We start from the raw sequence: 18900 nt of genomic DNA, 5'->3' as shown, positions 1-18900 counted from the left end.
GGTCACGAGGAGCACTCCTGCAGCACACCTCCGGACCTTGGTCTGAGCTCAATACTCCGCGGGGGATGCCCTTAAAGACAGGGACGGCCTAGGTCTTCCGGGATCCTGGCAGAACGCCCGGCTCATCTCCGCCCCCCGGAGTGCCCCCTGCGACCTCTAAGGGCGGCGCCCTGGAGCGCCGAAGGCTTCAGAGACGGGCGACCTGTTGTCCACGCCGAAGTCGGGCGGCAGCTCCGAGTGCCCGACACCAGACAGTGGCGAGGCCGAGAGCCACCGCTGCTTCCGCCTCGTCCCCTCGGGGTCCTAGGCCCCTTTAAAGAAGGGGGCGGTGTCTCGGCCTGGGGGCGGGGGTGACGCCGAAGGGGGCGGCCGAGCGGAAGCGGAAGTGGGGTGGCGTGCGCTTGGCTGCAGTGGCAGGCGTGGAGGCCACGGCCTGGCCGGTAAGTGGCGGCGCCCTGGCGGCCGGCCCTGCCCTTGCCGCCGTCCCGGCCGTGGGGGCGCGCCCAGCGGGCTGGCCGACGCCGGCGGATGTGTGTCAGCGCTTTCTGTGGCTCTCAACTGGGCGTCGGGCCTGGGTGCTGGGAAAGCCAAGAGTGGCCCGGGGCACGCGAGATCGGCCCGGCGGGAGCCCTGGTCTTGAGGTCCCCGACCGAGGACGCTGCCGAGGCTTGTCCCTCCCGAGTCCCCGGGCCCTCCCGCTGGAAATCTAGGTTCCCATTTAATAATCCAGGATGTCTGGGAGCAAAACTTAGCGTGGGTGTGCACTCCCGGGAGCAGAGAGCCTCCTTTGTACTGGCTGGTCCTGGTGACCGAAGTAGCCGGATCTTTACCGATCCCTCCCAGCACGTCCGATTCTTCGGCCATCAGCTGCAGTATTCCTTCCGCAAGCCCCTACCCTGATCCTCCTGCCTTGTGCTGCCACTGACCGCCGCTGCTGCCCCTGTCACAGAGCCCGCCGGCTTTTCACCCCATCAGAATACAAGTTCCCCGAGGGCTGGGGCTCCGCGGTGCAGCAAGTCCAAAGCGACGGCTTACGATTGAACAGAAATGTTTTCAGGCAGAGTAAAAACTTCAGAGTATGAGTGTTGGGTGGTAACTCACTGCTCTTCCCACCCCTGACCTCCAGTGTTCCCGTCTACCGCGGCACAGACAAGCAGTTTTTTAGGTGTCAACAGAGAAAGTGCACGTGTAGCCAAAGAGTTTATACAGAAATGTGGTCCTGTTATCATCGTGGCTTGGAGAATGTTCAGTTACCCCTACATAGATTGGATTCAGTCCTTCTAATGGCTGCACTATATTTTATTAGCACTGTAATTTATTATTCCTGTTACTTTTTGGTTGAAATTTGTTTTTTTCCCCCAAGTCTGTAACAGGCATTGCTAGATCCAGTATCCTTATACACTTCTCTTCCTAAGTACGGGTATTCCTGAAAACTGATTTCCTTACTGCAGAAGGGCTTTCCATAGATCTGTAAATGGGCATATGATCTCTTAAAATAGTATTTCATTGTAGCTTCATATTTCCTAGAAATATAATCAAACATCTCAGTGCTTCTGTCAGACTTATATTTTTTATGTTGATCATTCCTATCACTAATATGGTCATTTTGAAACTGGAAACTATTTTAAACAGTAGATATTTAAAAGCCATTTGTATTTCACATTCTTTGTCCATTTTTCTATTGGGTTCTTGGCATTACTGTTTTCTAGGAATAGATTTAAGAAAATTATCCCACTGTGAAGAAAAAGTATTTTTTCCAACTTGTCATTGGGTTTGACTTGGATTGTATGTGGATTTTTTTGTGTTTATTATTTTTGCCAGGCATTTAAAATCATTATCAGTCATTAATTTATCAATTATGGCTTCTGCATTTCAAATCATGCTGAGATATCTTCCCTACTCCAAGATTATAAAACATTTTGACCTTTTCTTCTGTAAATAATTTGTTTTTTAAAGTATATGTTTAAATTTTGTATCTAATTCTGGAACCGACTCCTGGGAAGGAGTGAGATAGAAATCCAAACTGCTTTTCCCCAAATCGTTTGTCCCCAATTCTATTTCCCCAGAAAGCCATTCTTTGCCAACTAAAGCCCACCTTTTAGCCTTGACCACAGGAGGGGGTCGGTTTCTAGACCCTGTCATCCCAGCTAGCCTGAACCCTGCTGACTTCTCTACTGGGTGTCCAGAGGCCCCGTCTCCCCTCAGGAAAGTCAAGAGAAAACTGTCTAAGAAGTAGTTGATGGCTTGCACGCCTTTAGTGTAATGCTAGTTCTGTTAGAAAGGGTTCTGAAAACTTAAGGCTTTAGGGACTCCTCTGCACCCCAGTGCTGACTTTGCTTGAGGCAGCAGCTTTTGTCAGGAGCCCCACACCCCTGCTTTTACCACCACCCCCCTCCCCTACATGCCTGCCCAGTGAGCAGAAAGGATAAGCTAAGGCCAGGGGCTCCTCAGGCTGGCCTGGCCTGTGGGCTCTGCCCTTCTGCAGTGGGTGCCTCTGAGGGGCTCAGTTTGTGGCCTCTGGGGAACCATAAAGGGGCCTCAATGGGAGGGATGCCAGTGGTACCTTCCGGGATGCTCCCCTCTTCCTTTCAGTTGGTACAGCCCATGGGCCAGGCCGCCTGGGACAGGGGCCAACTTTCGGTTCTCCATTTTGTGGATTTCCCAGGACACATGTGTTCACAAGTGGCAGCGTTCTCCCCCTGGTCAGCAGGCGCCATGGCTCCCCAGAACCTCAGGTCCTCCCCTCGACACCTGGCCTGCCACACTTCACCTGACACCTGGCTCCTGAGTCCCAGAAGCAGATTTCTGGCTCTCTGTTAGCTCCTGGGTACGCCCTGACACCCAGAGACCCCAGGGGATACAGCCTGCCCAGGGGCTGTGAGGTTCTCGAGGGTGGGATCTGGGTTGTGCACAGGCCCCTCTCCCTGAGGAGTCCCTACTGGACTTCCTGTGGGCCCTGGAGTCCCAGCCCCCGAGGGCCAACCATCCATCTTCCCCTCCCTTCCTCTGGCAACCCTGCTTCACTGACCACCCATCAGACTGAGCTGGTGGGACCCACCCCTCTGGCTCTCCATGTGAACTGAGGGCCTCAGAGGTTCCAGAAGAGTGGCAGGGAGTTAAGTGTCCTCGGCCCCTGGTGGCTGTGGTTGACAAGCAGGGGCCTCGGGGAGGGTGCCACCTCTCAAGGCCCCCTGCACCCCCATCTCAGGCCTGGGTGTTCCCCAAGGCAGGCACTTGTCTGTTTGGTTCATGGTCAGGGTGCAGGGCCAGTCTGTTAACCATGGAATTCCATGAGGTGGGGGTGCCAGCCTAACGTCGGGTTCCCCCTTTCTTAATTTTTGAAGCTCCTGCTGGGGATCTTCACGTCAACAACCCTGGGGTGCTGGGGTTGCTGTCCCCACTTTGGGGGAGATGGCTCAGGCCAAGCTGCCCAGAGAAGCAGCCCCAGGGCTCAGACCTAGACTCTCTGCTGCTCTGACGGTCTCGGGACACAGGCATGCCCCGCTGCCAGACACCAGGGCCGGGGACACAGGTCAGAGCTACGTCTGTGTCCACAGCACTTGCTGGCGAGGTGAACGGGCCTGGCTTCGGTCATGGTCACAGCTGGGAGAAGCTGGGCTGGGTGCTCCCAAAGCCTAGCAGAGTGCCACTCGACCTGCTGTGTTACAGAAGAGGGCTTGTCACCTCCATCAGAAGGTCAAGGGGAGGCCAGACCCACGGGTGACCCCCATTACAACTGCACATCTGAAAGGTACTCTGGGAGTAGATGCTTTTCAGGGAGGGTCCTGGGCCATCGAGGAGTAGGGGATAAGGAGCCCTGATCCTGCAGGCCAGATCCTATTCCCTCCCGCCTCCTAGAGAAGGGATATGAGGGCCCTGGGTCTCTCCCTGCAGCTGGGAAAGGGGCCTGGCGCCTTCCGTGGGGGAAGACAGCCACATGCCCACTGCCTGCCTAGGCCTGGCCAGGGGCCCACTGCACCTCCTCTTTTGTGTGACGACCCCTTGGACTGCAGTGAATAATCTGACACGTTAGAAATAAACACGGATGGATTACAGACAAGGCAAAACAGGCGTGAATCTTAAAAACACTCATCAAAGTACAGCAACCTCATCTTCAGGAGGGATGGGAGCTTTGGTCCTTTGAGAGCCACAAGAAGGACCCACACGGAGAGGCTGAAGGTCACACCCACATACACCTGGTGCCAGGCAGGTGGCAGAAATGGGTGCATCTGCCTGTCCAGTGTGCCGCTCTGAGAAGATGGACCCCACCCCTACTCCCCGCCATGTCCCCTTGTGTTTCTTGTGTCTCCTGGCCCCTGCAGAGGTGACCACTGTGGACATGCTGGCAGAGGCCACTGTGCACCAACAGGCTGCCAAGACAGGTGGAAACACGAAGAGTTCACAGCGTGAGGGGGCACGTGACTTCCAGTGAGCTGGAGCTCGTGGCTGACCCTGTCCATATCCTGGGCCCCCATGGCCACGTGCTCCCTGATGCAGTGACAGACACTCAAGTTCATCTGTCCATTTTCCTTTTCTCCCATTACAACAGTGCAGCCATACACAGATATACTTGTTTCCTTAAGAATATTTCTGGGGGGACTTTCCTGCTGGTCCAGTGATTAGGCATGGGTTTGATACCTGGTTGATGAACTAAGATCCCACATGCTGTGGGGTACAGCCAAAAATCAAAACAAAAACAAAATGGAAGTGATACACGTGGATTATAAAAAAGTTGAACTATAGAGAAAGTACTATTAAAAAGTAAAGGCTAGGGTGGGAGACAGACCCAAGAGGGAGGGGATATGTGTATACATATGGCTGATTCACTTCCTTGTACAGCAGAAACTAACACATTGTAAAGCAACTGTACCCTAATTTAAAAAATAGTAAAGACTTCACTGTTTAAAAAAAACCAACTGTGGCCCTTCCAGCATGTCATACAGATACACACAGATACACATCTGTACCGCAGCCTTGATTCTGACCTGGACCTGTCAGGGAGCCCCTGTATGTTGCCTTCTCCTCCGCTTCTGTAACTTCCTGTGTCTGCCACCTGTGCAGCATGGTTCTGTGGGGCCCGCGGTCTGGTGAGAGACCCCTGTGAACCCCTTGGTCCCAGAAGGGAAGCCTGGAGATGGACCCCCGTTTATAGATCAGTAAACTGAGGTCTGGAGAAAGAGAGGACTGAGCACTCTGTGTCTGCCCAGACAGGACAGACGCTCCGCTGCCTCTTAGCTCTGCGTGTGGGCAGCCGCTCCAGGCCACTTCTGGATCCTCTCCCAGCCTTGACTTCTTCATCTATGAAATGGGGCTGACAACTCTTGAAGGGTAGTAGTGAGGACGGAGTGACAGAACTTAAGGTGCAAGTGAGCACACGGTCATCAGGCTCCACGGGTCACTCACATTCTCACATTCCCCTGGGCCCAGGGTGTGAATACAAACACTGCGGGTTGAGAGTGGGCCCCGCTGGGGCTTCCTGCCCGCAGAGTGGCTGGTAGATGAAAACCACAGCTCCAAGACCCTGATTCTCCCTGGGAGTGGATGCACATTTGAGGCTTGTCCAGTGCTGACCACTGCTCTGACATGGTCCACCCCCCGCATTGCCCATGGGGAGAAGGCCCCCCTCCGTTACTGCCCCACTTTCCTCTGGGTGCCCCCTTGAACAGCAGGCTCCAGTGGAGCCAGCTCTGGGATACTCCCCCAGCCCCTCCACGCATCAGGTTTGAGTCCCAGTTGCCTTGCCCTAGACTCTGGGCCCCTGGAGGGCAAGGCCACAGCGGGTGATGTTGCTCTGGGCCTGGTAAACATCACTGGAAGGAACTGACAAAGGGTCCCTGCCTCCTTCTTGCCCTGCTTCTTCCCCGCGTGCTGGAGTGACCCGGGGCCCATGGGGCAGCCTGCAGAGCACTTCCTGCCTTACCTGGACCTGGGAGAGGCTGGGCTCAGGGCCTGGGGACCACCTGTGGGCTGGGGTGCTGAGGCCCTGGAGGGCTGTGGAGATAGGGGAGGGTGAATGCCTGCCCGGGTGGTCCACCTGTTTGAATTTCAAAGGCATGGGAGGCGCAGGCCAGCAGGAATGCTGACCGCCAGTGCCCAGCGGGTGCTTACCTGGACAGTGGTTGTCCTGAGTGGGCTTCTCTGCTAGAGGAAGGGGCTGAGTGTCTCTGCAGCCTTTAGTCAAAGCTCCAGCAGGCCTCTCCCTGCCAGAGAGGGAGGTGCCACCAAGGATGGTCAGGCTTAAACCAGATGGACCCGAGGGACAGCGACAGGCCTGGGGACAAGGGTCTGAGCCAGGCTATATAAGCCACGGTGCGAGGGGGAGGGGGTGAGAATACTGCCCTGGGATGGGGGTCGGGCCCGAGTCCCGGGCTGCTGTCCAAACCCAGACCTGGGTGGGTCACTGAGAAGACTGGAACCCGTGACGGAAGGCCCCCTGGAGGTCGCTTCGGGCACTGCATCGTCCCGTGGCCAGCCTAGGAAGGGGCGGGGGCGTGGCTGCAATGGAGGGGACCACCCCATCGCCCCACTTCCGCCGCCCGCTGCTTTAGACCTGCGGGTTAGGCGGACCCCGGGCGTCTGCTTTCCCGCGTTACCGACGAAGTTAAACAATTTGGCCTGGACGTTCTCGGGGGCGAGGCCCCACTTTCCCTGTTCGCGCCCGAAAGCCAGCGCCAGGGAGCGAAGTTCCCGACCCCCGTATTCTGACAAGGCTGGGCACTCTTTCTCCCCAAAGCACCCCGAACCCTGCCCGCCCTTTGTGACCCTGGTCGTCCTAACTCCCAAATGGGGCGCAAAAAGAGAAACGAGCGCAAGCTCGCTCGACACAGCCAGGAGAGGAGTTCCTCCCTTCCCAGTCTAGCTGCGGGTCTACGAGAAAGGCGATGGGGTCCCCCATAAGAAAGGGCGAAGAAACGCAAGGGCGCGCGGTCCAGCAGGGCCACAAGTTGGGGAAGAGGAGAGGGGGAAGGGTCGCGCACGTGGCCGGGGGGCGGGGCTGGCCGCTTCCGCACCCCCACCGGGCCACGTGGGGAGCGGACCCCTCCCCCATCCCGACCTGGGGCGCGCCCTGGACCGGGTGGAAGCGTCCGGGGAAGGGGCGGGCCCCCGCCGGCCGCGCGCCTTAGCGCGCGGTGGGCGAGCCCGCGAGGAGGCGGGGCGCGCGCCGAGCAGGGAAGGACTCGCCCTAGGGGGCGGGGGCGGGCCCACCCAAGGAAGGAGGGGCGTGCCGGGATGGGGCGGGACTCGCTCCGGAGGCGGGACCCTACCAGGGACGGGCGGAGTTTCCTGGCGTGAGGAGGGGGTTCTCTGGGGGCGGACCGGAGGGAGCTACTGAGGGAAAGGCGCGCCAGAGGGAGCTGGCTCCTCAGCCTGCTGCCCGGCGTGGGGAAGGCGCGCTCGGGGAGGGAGGAGGGCGTACTGCGGGGCCAGAGTGGGCGCGACAGGGGGCGGTTCCTTCGGCCCGGGCTCCGCCCCCGGAGGCCTCGCGCGGAGGGCAGGGTGGTAGAGGGCGCGCCGGGCGGGGGGCGTGGCAGCGCGCCCCGAGGGGGCGTCCTCCAGGCGGGGCGGGCCGCGGCCGCCCCCGCGGGCTCCGGTGCGTCAGGGCGCGTCAGGCGGGGCGGGGCGGGCAGAGCGCGGGCGGCGGCGGCGGCGGCGCGCGCCGGCCTCCTCCTCCTCCTCCCGCACTCGAGCAGCCGCCACCGGCCGGACGGGCGCCGCTCCTGCCTCCGCTCCGCCCGCTCGGCCGCGCCGCTCGCCCCTGCTTGGCATGTCGGCAGCCGTGGCGTGCGTGGATTACTTCGCCGCCGACGTGCTCATGGCCATCTCCTCGGGTGCCGTGGTGCACCGCGGGCGGCCGGGCCCCGAGGGCGCGGGCCCAGCCACCGGCCTGGATGTGCGCGCGCCGCGCCGCGAGGCCGCCCCGCCTGGACCCCCTGGGCCGCCGCCGCCGGCCCCCGCTGTCCTAGGCCCAGGCCCCGGCGCCGCCGCCGCCGCACCCCACCTGCTGGCCGCCAGCATCCTGGCCGACCTGCGCGGTGGGCCCAGCGCCGCTCCGGGGGGCGCCTCGCCCGCCTCCTCTTCTTCGGCCGCCTCGTCCCCGTCCTCTGGCCGCGCCCCCGGCGCCGCGCCCGCCGCCGCCAAGAGCCACCGCTGCCCCTTCCAGGGCTGCGCTAAGGCGTACTACAAGTCCTCCCACCTCAAGTCGCACCTGCGGACGCACACAGGTGAGCCCGATCGCGAGCCGGACCCGCGCGGGGGCGGTCTCCCGCGCCCCCTCCCCCGCCGGGACCCCGAAACTGCGTGGCGCGTCGGGGGCGGGGAGGGGGGCGCGCCCGGGCAGCCGCCGCGCCGGCCGGGAGGGCGGGGCCTCGGTGGGTGGGGCGCGCGCGGGGGGCGTGGCGGCCACGCGGTCGGGTGGCGAGCGGATGGCGGGCGCGGAGGCCGCCGCAGGAGCTCGCCGGGTGCCGGTTGCTGCGGGATCCGCGGGCGGGATCGGGGCTCCTGGGTAGTCCCCTTCGCCTTCGGCCTGGTTTCTCTTTTGTTTTCCGTTGGTTTCGGATCGGGGCGGTGGGCAACGTGGTCGAAGCGCTCAGTTCTGAGGTTCTCGTCTCCTCCCCTGCCTTGGTTTCCTTATCTGTAGAAAGGCAGCAGGCACCGTGGCGCTGTCTCCGAGGTGGTCGCGAGGATTCACCCCGGAGAGCGGCCGAGCGCCTGGTGCTCGGCGAGGTTGGGGGATGCCCGGCACGTTTTTTCTGTCCTTTGCTGTGTTTTAGTAAGGCGGAAGGCGGGGCTGGGAGTGCGGGTTAGGGTTTGAGCCTCGGGAGGAGGGGGATCCCTGAGGGCGTCATGTTATCCCCCTGTTTCCCAGCGTACTGGATTCCTCCCACCTGCTCCGGGATCCGAGAAGGCTTGGTGGCGGGGGAGGGCTCCGCGATACTGTCACGTCTCACAGCCCAGCCCGGCGGCAGGGGGCTCTGGCCACCCTTTCACTCGGGCACCCCCTCTTTTTCCTCTTGCGGTTCCTTCCAGTTCTCCCTATGAAGTCCCACCTTCAACCCTGAGAATTTTTTCTTGAGCTGGGGGCCAGGGGATGGTGGTCACCAGCCTGAGTTTGACCATTGGAGGTGATCCTTCGGTTGGGAAGGGCAGGGAAGCTGGGTGGGCGTGGGCTTGGACTCGGTGGTTCTGCCACTTTCTAGCACAAGACCTCCTCTTCTGGGTGGGTTTTTTGTCTGTATAAAGGGCTCTCTGACGCCTTCTCCTGAGGGTCCTTACGTGGGTCACGTCAGGGCACATGGACATGGTTCAGTGGACATGCTCCCCTTGTAGGGACACGTGGAGGGCCGAGGTGGGGCTGGCCCTGGAATTGTGGCAGAGACAGGGATGGTGTGACCCCTGAAAGCGGCTCAGACCCCCGGTGCCTTGGTTTTTTTCCCGCACTCTGTCCTGCTCTCTAGGTCTGGTGAAGGGTGGGGGGGGCAGGCCACCTCCCATTGTGGCTCCCCAGGGACACTTCCCCAGGGTTTGCTGGGGTTTTAAGGACCTCCGTGAGTCCCTAGGCAGTGTTGACTGCCCCCTACGCCCGTGGAGGAGAAAGGACTCATTGTCCAGTGCCTGTGTGTATGTCAGTGTTGCCATTCCTGGCTTTAAAGAGAAACTGAGACCCAGGAGACCGAGTCGGGGTGTTCCAGTGATGGGTGGGGGAGGGCAGGGAGCCATTCCTCCATTCCTTGCTCCCTTGATAATAACTGTGCTGGGCACTGGGGGGCACCTGGGTACTGAGAGTCAAAGTCCTGCACCCAGGCTCCCTTGGTTCCAGCTTTGGATGCTTTGGGGTACCTTCGTGCTTAATGATGGCTAATGCAGCATCTTTCTGGCACTCAGGACCACCAGACTCTACCTTACCAAAACCCTCTGTATCAAGGCCTTTTGGCTTTTCCAGCCCCCAGGGGTGGGGAAGTCATACCTGTCTTAGGTCTGTATGATAGAGTGGTGTTGCCCACTGCCAGGGGCAAGCCTGGGGACAGATCTGATGAACAGACTTAATTAGATGCTGGCTGTCTGCTGCAGGAGCCATTGTGCCCCAAGGGTCTTTGGGAGGGGGTCCTGTCCCACCCATCACTGCCTGACAGCAGCTCTTCTCTCTGTAGAGAGAACTCCCTTCCTGGTCTGGCCCCATTTTACAGATGAGCAAGCAGGCCCAGCAGGAGCCATCATCGTCTCTGCTCCATTTGGCACAGAGGGTTGGGGTGGGGAGATGTGGAGGGGTGATGGGGTCTTCCTTGGGGCCACACAGCTGCAGGGGAGCAGCTGGGAGCGGGGATGGCTGGCCTCTAGTCCCCTGGGTCTGCCCTGCAGTCACTGGCCTACAATGAGCTCCCCTGCTTCCGCGTGGGGCAGGGAAAGACTTGGAAGCTGCAGGAGATGTTGACGCGGTTGCCATGGATACCGAGATGGAGAGGGAGGGAGGTGGGGCGGGGGCGGAGGCGAGCTGGCAGTCTACTCCTTGCTCTCCCCACCTCCCTCATCTACCACTGTTTTCCTGCCTCAGAGCCCCCAATGCCCAGCACCTCCTGGGGGGCTCAGGCCCCTCCCCACAAGGAGCTCAGATCTGGAGTGGGGGAGACTGTTAGTCTTTGGCACTGCTCACTCTTAGACCGGGTCATTCTCTGTCCGACATCCTGGCCACTGTAGGGTGTTGAGCAGCCTCCCTGGCCCCCACCTGGGGCACCTTCAGTTGTGACAATAACAGATGTCCTCAGACAGCACACACTGTCTCCTGGGGCTTGCGGGATCTCTCCTGTAGAGACCCCTGTCTGGTTACGCCTGAGAAAGAGTAGCTGAATGTTGATTGTGTGTGAGAGGGGCACTGCGGGGATGACCCGATCCCTGTCCCCCGGGACCCCTGGAACGTTGTAGGGGGCGGTGACAGCAGTGGTGATGGAGAAGCCTTCCTGGAGGAAGCAGCTTCTCTGGCGGATGCTGTGGGTTGATTGCAGCCTGGAAAGGCGTGTCTCAGGAGAAGGGCAGCACCGTGGCTGCAGGGGGTGGAGGCAGGGGCCCTGGGGGGTGGGCTGGGAGGCTAGGCTCTGGTGGAAGGTGGGGAGGGGGCCGAGCAGGTGAGCAGTCTGGTTAATCCCCAGGGCAGGGTGGGGGTGGGTGGGGAAGCAGGCCGGCTTTGCAGAGGAAAATCCGTTTATGAGGACGGGATTAGGGTCCAGGAGAGGGGTTGAGGAGGGGGGCTGTGGTGTGGGAGGCCAAGAGAAGCCCCGTGACACTGGGGACAAGAAGTGGCTAGGGGAACCCCTCTGTGCTGACCCGGGGGCGGGGGTGGGGGTGCACGTGGGGGTATTTTTTGCTGAACAGGCCCCCAGGAGGGGAGGCAGATGGGGAAACTGAGGCAGCAGCGGGCATGGGGGCTATGTATGGAGGCAGATCCCACCTCTACTCCTTGCAGAGCCATGAGTGCCCCTAGGGCCAGGTGGGGCTCAGAAGACTACTGGTTATCTGGGGGGCCAGAGTGTGGCAATGCCGAGGTGGGGTGGGGGGTGTGAGTGCCCAGGACTGCCTCCCCATCTAGCCCCCTTCTCTTGCAGTAGTGCAGTGAGCAGCTGGGGACTGGGGAAGGGTGCCCCAACATTTTTTGGGGGTGGAGAGGGTGCCCCAACATTGTGGAGGCGATAACCACCCCCCACCCAGGCTCCCTGATAAAGGTGGCCCAGATGGCCCGGGAGTGGGCATATGATACCAGCCTGAGGAGCCGGCCTCCCAGAGAGGGAGGGAGCCACCCTCGCCCAGTCCTATTTCCAGAACAGCAGGGCTTCGGAACACACATGCTCTGGGGCCTGAGAGGGCCGTGACCCCTCAGCCCTAGGCACTGAGAGGGCCACCAGCCCCCACGCTGAAGACGCCAGTCTGGGTGGGGGATGTGGTAAAGCCGGGGCTGCCTGGGTTCCCAGGGAGGGAGGCAGGGTGTGAGGCAGCAGGGGGTCCACCTTTTAACTAAACAGGGCTGGGGTGGGGGGTGGAGTGGCTCCTACCTGGGGGTTGGGGGGTAAACCAGATGATGCACCAGCACACTTGGCAGCTGGTTAGCTGCTGCTGGAGCCAGCCACTCCAGCGTCATTCTGTCTACTCAGGCCCTGTAGACTCTGCACATGTGTATGATGCACCCTCAGGGGGCCAGGCTTGCGCCCTCAGCTTTAGGGTTGGCTGGGGGCAGAGATCACATCCAGGAGAGACTGAGCTCCAGCATAGGAAAGCTGAGAACGGAGACAGTGGAGGGGATACACTAGGAGAGTGTGCTCTGAAGGGTAGAGCAGACATGCGATGGAGGAAGGGACAGAGGTTCCAGCAGGAATCAGGGGTGTGAGAAGCATCCAGGCTCCAGTAAAGACTTCAGCCTGGACCCTGAGCCCAAGAGCAGAGCACTGAGTGGGCAGCTCCGACACGGGCCGCACCAGTCCAAGCCAGCTAGGGCCTGGAGACAAGGAGGTTTGGAGATATTTTGTTTGAAGGGGGCTCTGATGGGATTTGTTGCCAGGTACCACCTGGGAAGGTGAGAACCTGGGAGATCTCTGCCTAATAAGCTTTTGGTGCAACAGGCAGAGCAATTGAAATGGAAAACCTGTAGGAGGAGTGGGGACTGGGAGGGAGGGAGGTGGGCAGTCTTGGGTTGGGGGAAGGGGGCTAACATCTGGCAGGTATTTAAGATCACAGAGTGGATCCTCATGCCTGCTGGTCCTTGTAAAGCCTTCAGGATGGCCAGCACACAGGGGCCCTGGGCCCGGGTCTCCAGACTTCACCATCAATTTTCCATTCTTTTGGCTGCATCTCTGTACTGCCCTTTGGGTTCTTTGTGGCCTGTTCAGCCCCATCTCCTTCGGGAAGCTTCCCTGCTTCCGGCCCCCCACCCTGCCACCTGCTGCAGCCCCAGCTTTCTCCAGCTGTCCTGGGATGCTGCCTTACCTGAGCCCTGCCCCCGGTGCAGTCCACCTGGCAGGTGGGCATTTGTGCAAGGGTTGGCTGTGGGCTGCACCTTCCCCTCCTTAGATTAGAGATGACCTCCGGAGGTCACGGAGAAGGCTAGCTGTCGGACCCTTGGCCTCCAGCCTGGGGAGGTGGGGCACTGGCTTCCCGGCCCCACCCCACGCCCTCTTCAAAGGCGGAGCAGGCTGAGCCAGGCCTGGCGCACGGTCGCCCGGACCTCCTGGCCTTCATTTTCTGGCTGTCCTGAGTTCACCCCAAAGCCCAGCCCAAGTCAGAGGGTCAAGTCCACCGCAGCCCCACCCACCGCATCCTTCTCCAGCGCCCAGGTAGACTCTGGAGACAGGCGGCAGGCCAGGTGCAGCCAGGCTCTGAGCCTCCGAATATTACAACACGCCCACCCCCCACCTCCCTTTCCACCCCCGCCAGTGGACTGAGAGGGTGACAGGACATGGCATCCTGCAGGCATTCGCCTAACGTTGTGGGGGCGGGAAGCCTGCGCTCCGGGACGGCCACCCACGTGTGCACGTGCTCCGCACTCCCGGGCCACCCGGCGTGGGGCGGGGCTGGCAGCCGTCCAGCCGGCGGGGCGACCCCAGGCCCCGGCTGGAGCGGCACCACGTGAGCAGGGCCGGCTGGGCCTGCGGCTGTCCTTGCGGCCGCCGAGATACGTGTGGCAGCTGTGTTCCCGGCGGCTGCGTGCGTTCAGCCCCTACGGGCCCCGGCACCGCTCTTGCAACCTGCCGGTGGTGGTGAAGGAGAGCTGCGGGGCGGAGGGAGGGAGAGAAGGGTGGGAGGCGGGACCAGCCCCGTTGCCCTAAATGGGGAAGTGAGCCAACCCGAGCGGGAGGGCCCTTTCCCCCGCCACCGGCACCACCTGCCCCTCCAGCCCCTCCGCTCCTCCCCGCCTGCGCCTTGCAAGATGGCGACAGGGCCGCATGCCCCACGGAGGGGCGTCCCGCCTCCGCCCCCGCCACTGTCTGCCTGGAAGCCAGCAGCCCCGCCCCTATCGCCCCCTCCCCCAGACTTCGGCGCTCGGAACCTGTCGGTTCCAAGTAGGGTGGGGGGTCCTTTCCCGCGCTGTTTTGAGCCCCGTGATTCCGTTGAGGAGGTCCCCGCCCGGACCCCTTCCCCAGCTGCTGTGGACTTTGCCTTCTGGATTGTTCCAGGGGAGGCGAATGGTGGTGAGGGACAGCCTCGGGGATTTGGGGCCACCTGTGGTCTTGGGGACAGTTGCTCTCCCTCCAGCAGCACGGTTGTGGCCCGTGTAACTATCCTCCCCCAGGGAGGTGGCACCAGCACTTCTGGGTTCGCAGCCTCCTGGGGCCTGCCCTCCCCCAGCTGCAAGCATAACCGACAGGTATCCCACAAGAAATCTTCTGGGGGGAGTTTCTACTAGGACCCTTTCGTGCCGTGCTGGGGGTGTCCCGAGTCTGGCCAGGAGGAACGATGTGGGAGGGGAGGTTTTACTGGGCCTCCAGGGCCGCGGGTGATAGTAGGAGCCTCTCTGAAGTCTACTGGTGCCCCTCTGCGGTTCCTCCCTCCTAGCCTTTCTCCCTAGGCAGGCCTTGCTTCCAGAGCGGAGATGTCACTGGGTCACCCTGAGATTCCAGCCCTCCCCCACTCCCTCACGGCTGCGGCTCTGTCCCATGGCCCCTGCCGCTGGTTCCTGGTCATCTCTGCCAGGGATCAGAGAAGAGCCCCTTCAGGTCTCTTCTCTGATCCCTGGCAGAGGACACCCTTCAAGTCTGTCTCCCTCGCCACCTCCTCCCAGTGGGCGTGTGCAGGGTCAGCCTGGGTCACCAAAGTCCCCAGGGCCTGGTGTGGGCCTCCCAGTGTGTAACCTACCCTAACCCCACTGTGGCTTCCCCTCTTTTGTCCCCCAGCTGGCGTCCCCCCTTCCTCTTCTGGGTTCCATTCTATGCCGCGAGGGGAGACCCTGCCCACATATCCGCATCTGTTCTCCCCAACATACCCCGCAAAACCCCACCGCATTGGGCACACAACGTCTGGGGGGTTCCAGGGTCCCAGGTACCCCGCGCTGGGTCCCGGAGCGTGCAAACTCTGGGAAGCTCACCGCCCCTAGGACGGGCGTGGCGGGGGTCCCCCCGAGTCGGCTGGGGACACGCTGACGATACGCGGTTGAGAGGGGATCGGGCGGCACTGTCGTAGGGCGGAGACCCCCATGGGATGGGCGGGTGGGGACAGGCGGGCGGGGATGGCGGCGGCCGCCGGGGCAGGATGGGCGAGGCCGGCCTGGCGGTGGGAGGGGTCTGCGAAGGAAGTTGCCGGTGGCGGCCCGCCCCTCCCCTAGCCTTCTGCTCTGCGGGGGCGGGACAAGTCCTGGGCTGCCTCGGGCTCCGCCCCTTCCCGCGCCCGAACCCAGGGGCAATCCCCGCCGCGCCTTCTGACCCTTTCCACCCTGCTAGCGCGGCGGGGGGTTGGGGGTGTCCCTTCACATGTTCCTCTGCTCGTAGAGGGCCACAAGGGTCAGTGGTGGCGTCAGGCACGGGAAACCGCCCAGATGATGCCCGGCACCTGCGCCCCTGGTGGTCATTTCCCAGAGGAAGGGGCTTAGCTGGGATCGCCAGCACCTGGGAGCCCTCGGAATGCCCCACAGGAAAGGTAGAAGGGAGTTTCGCGGGGGCGGGGACAGCAGGAACTGTTGCCTTAAGATCGGAGCGGTCACGTGTGTGGCAAGTACATTGGGAGACACATGTCACCGAGGTGACGCCGTCTTAGGGGTAGGGGTAGGCGGACAGGCCTGGGAGAACCAGGTCTCTGTAGGTTTTCCTTTCAACTCGTGGCAGCTGCTCCAGTCTGTAATTACCATTGTGCTCAGACTCTTTGCGAACCCATGGACTGTAGCCCACCAGGCTCCTCTGTCTATGGGATTCTTCAGGCAGGAATACTGGAGTGGGTTGCCGTGTCCTCCAAGGGGAATCTTCCTGACCCAGGGATCGAACTGTCTTCTGCATTGGCAGGCAGATTCTTTCACTGGCGCCACCTGGAAAAGCTAGTAATTACCATTAGTCGTAAGAAATAGACTAGGGGATATTCACAGTGTTCGGGAAATGAGTTGGGGTCATTTTCTTCATACATTTACACGTTTTAAATTCACACCCAGAATTCAGCCTCTCGAACGAGTTTTGCGGGGGAAGTGGGGATGAGACAAATGACCAGCACCCTTTGAGATCTGATGGAACGGCCTTCTCTCTCCCCACACACTGATCACTGTCTGTTTTCCACGCAGGTGAGCGCCCCTTCGCTTGCGACTGGCCGGGATGCGACAAGAAGTTCGCACGCTCTGACGAGCTGGCCCGCCACCACCGGACGCACACCGGCGAGAAGCGCTTCCCCTGCCCGCTCTGCTCCAAGCGCTTCACCCGCAGCGACCACCTGACCAAGCACGCGCGTCGCCACCCCGGCTTCCGCCCGGAACTTCTCCGGCGCCAGGGCACCCGCAGCACCTCGCCCAGCGACTCGCTGCCCTGCAGCCTGGCGGGCAGCCCTGCGCCCAGCCCAGTGCCCAGCCCGGCCCCAGTCGGCCTGTAGAGCCCTGTTCCAGCCGCCCTGAGTGCACCCCCGCTGGGCCTGGGCATGGAGCACCAGCAACCCGCCTGCTGTCCCGGGCCCTGGTGGGGCTCGGATTGACTGCCAGACCAGCCCCTTCCAGTGTCCCCCTGAGGGCCCCCCCGAGTTGCCCCTGCCCCCTCGAGAAAACCAGGAGGGGGCCTGAGACTGGACCGGGGTCATCTGGGCCTTGGAGGTTGCTCTCCGGGAGGAGCATGGCCCCGTGTCTGTACATAGCCATGATGTTAACTCTCTTCCCAGCTGTTGAACAGGGACCCTAGGTGGGGGGCCAGAAGGCATCCCTTCTCCCTCACCACCTCCCTGCTTTGGGTGGCATGTGGGCCTTGGGGGGAGGTGCCCCAGGAAAGGCACCCCCTAACCAGCGTTCAGACCTGGCCCCCAGGCCCCTCTCTCCAGGTTGGGATGAAGTGTGCAGAGCCATAGGTGAACTAGGGGTTACCGCGTGGGCTGCCTCTTGTCCCCCCATACCCCGCCCCGGGAGCCCTTCACCCCATCGAAAGCCATTGGAGATGTTCAGGGAAACAGGGTGCGGCCTGGCCGCCCCATTCGGGTACTCAATCTCAGGTGTCCACACTGGCCCACTGCCGAGGGAGGGGCCCCTCAGCTCCCCAGCCGCCGGGGCGGGGTGGGGGTGGGGGAAGTGGTAGGGTCTCTACAAGGGGTCCTGATTTGCTTCTGAGACTTGGGATAGGGAGGGAGAGAAATGGGGGTTCTTCCAAAGAGCAATTAGACTCACTTGGGGGGTGGATATCACGGGATATGAGTAAATGCAGGCTTATTTATTGTTCTCTGTCTGCTGGAGTTGGGGCTGCACTGCCCCTCGCTGGGTGGGTGTGCGATTGTGTGAGTGAGAGACTGGGAGAAGCTGGTGCCATCGCCGGCCTCCCTCCTGCAGGGGAAGAGTCCCCGACACTGGCCTTGAGCAGTATCATGTGACAATCAGTCCCTCCTATTTGGACCAGAACAGCCTTTGGGCCAAATGGACCCCTTCCCAGCACTGCGGATGGGGGCGAAGAGGCCCTGGGCCCTGGCTCCATCCTGCCCTCCTGGTGGTGGCAGCAGGGTGGCCCCTGGACCCGCGGTTGAGGCCCCACCCACGGGGGCGGGAAGTATAGCTCGATTTTTTTTGGACCGGGTAGAATATTTTTTCAGGCTCCAATCCCTTCCTTGATCTGGGCCCCTGTGGGTGGTCTGTTGTCCTCAGGGGTTGTGGGTGTGGGGGGAGGATCTTCGTGGTCTGAATTTAGGGTAGGGGAGGGATAAATGCCACATCCCCTCCTGGGGTTCTCCCACTGTGGCTGAGGTTGGATTTCATTTTGGAGAGAGACTGAAGACCCCGGCCTTGGAATGGGAAGGGACCCAGGCTCCCTGTCCCTTACCGTGAAAAGGCCTATTGCATAGCCTTTGGCTGCAGATCTGTGGCACCCTCCCAACCTGTTCCAGAAACTTCCTGTCTCCCAGTAGGGGGCTGGGGCGTTTGGACGGCACTAGTGTGGACCCAAACCGGCCCTGGCAGGATCCAGGGGCAGCGCCTAGGGTCCCGGGGAGGGGGCTGCGCCATGGTGAGATGCCTTAGCCCTAGCCCGGGGTGGGGAGGGAAGTGGGGAGGGGTGGGGCGGGCCTAACCTTGTTTCCCTTTGTGTCCATCTGGATGCCCCTCCCCATATTGTCCCAGCGCTGGCCGGTGCTTGTCCACAGGAGGTGGACTGTGGTCTGAGGACCCAGGGAGCTGAGAACTTGCCCCTCCGCCCCTCCCCAGTGTCCGGGGGCCTGAAGGGACCGGTGTTCACCTGGACCTGGTTCCAGCCATTTAACTGTGGCCTCTAGAGGTGGGTGGAGGGGGAGGGCCCCAAGGGACTTTGCTTTCGGGTGACTCCCTCCCCCCTGTCCTGCCTGGCCTCATCCTGGTATTTAATTAAACAAGTCTTTTTTAAACCCGATTCCGGAGACTGTGTGGTTTTTCTCTTCGCCGGTTCAAGGTGGTGGGCCTCCTGGGACTCTGTCCCGCTTGCCAATGTGGGTCCTCAGCCTCCTCTTGCGGGAACTGAGCCAGTGGGCTGGTGAATCCGCGGACCTGCAGGCGGTCTTGGCAACGCCCCTTAGCCCTAAAGCCGGAGGAGGGGGCTGCCCTCTTCAGCTCGCGCTGCAGACCAGAGGCACCCACACCTCGGGCATCTGAGCCCCCGGCCCGCCTTCCAGCTTCGTTACCCGGCAACTGAGGCACGGTGACATGGCGTCCGGGGGCGTCTGCTGCCCGCCCCTCTCCGGCGCCGCGGGCGCGGGGATCCCGCACTTCTCTACACTGCTCTACAGGGTTCCTCC

At 61.7% G+C, this 18900-nt stretch overlaps 2 protein-coding genes across 2 annotated transcripts; one reads left to right on the top strand and one right to left on the bottom strand.

The window, feature by feature from the left end:
- Window positions 1-156: 156 nt before the first annotated feature.
- LOC139183998 (atherin-like) lies at window positions 157-7767 on the bottom strand. Its single transcript, XM_070792299.1, has 8 exons — window positions 7638-7767; window positions 7331-7586; window positions 7055-7183; window positions 6551-6772; window positions 6109-6200; window positions 5921-5991; window positions 356-511; window positions 157-303 (listed from the first exon to the last, which is right to left on the bottom strand). Exons 1-8 carry the CDS (start codon window positions 7765-7767, stop codon window positions 157-159), a joined length of 1203 nt encoding a protein of 400 aa, XP_070648400.1.
- On the top strand, window positions 7587-18518 carry KLF16 (KLF transcription factor 16). Its single transcript, XM_070793570.1, has 2 exons — window positions 7587-8222; window positions 16238-18518. Exons 1-2 carry the CDS (start codon window positions 7766-7768, stop codon window positions 16537-16539), a joined length of 759 nt encoding a protein of 252 aa, XP_070649671.1. The 5' UTR covers window positions 7587-7765; the 3' UTR covers window positions 16540-18518.
- Window positions 18519-18900: the final 382 nt, after the last annotated feature.

The sequence above is a fragment of the Bos indicus genome, chromosome 7 (assembly GCF_029378745.1).
Source record: "Bos indicus isolate NIAB-ARS_2022 breed Sahiwal x Tharparkar chromosome 7, NIAB-ARS_B.indTharparkar_mat_pri_1.0, whole genome shotgun sequence".
Classification (NCBI taxonomy): Eukaryota; Metazoa; Chordata; class Mammalia; order Artiodactyla; family Bovidae; genus Bos; species Bos indicus.
This window is presented reverse-complemented; position numbering and strand designations above follow the sequence as displayed.

Coding starts and splice junctions, on each gene's coding strand:
- KLF16 (XM_070793570.1), top strand. CDS start 7,766: ATGTCGGCAGCCGTGGCGTGCGTGGATTACTTCGCCGCCGACGTGCTC. Junction 8,223..16,237: donor GCACCTGCGGACGCACACAG/GTGAGCCCGATC, acceptor TTTTCCACGCAG/GTGAGCGCCCCTTCGCTTGC.
- LOC139183998 (XM_070792299.1), bottom strand. CDS start 7,767: ATGCCAAGCAGGGGCGAGCGGCGCGGCCGAGCGGGCGGAGCGGAGGCA. Junction 7,587..7,637: donor CGCGCGCCGCCGCCGCCGCC/GCCCGCGCTCTG, acceptor GACGCACCGGAG/CCCGCGGGGGCGGCCGCGGC. Junction 5,992..6,108: donor TCAGGACAACCACTGTCCAG/GTAAGCACCCGC, acceptor CTATCTCCACAG/CCCTCCAGGGCCTCAGCACC.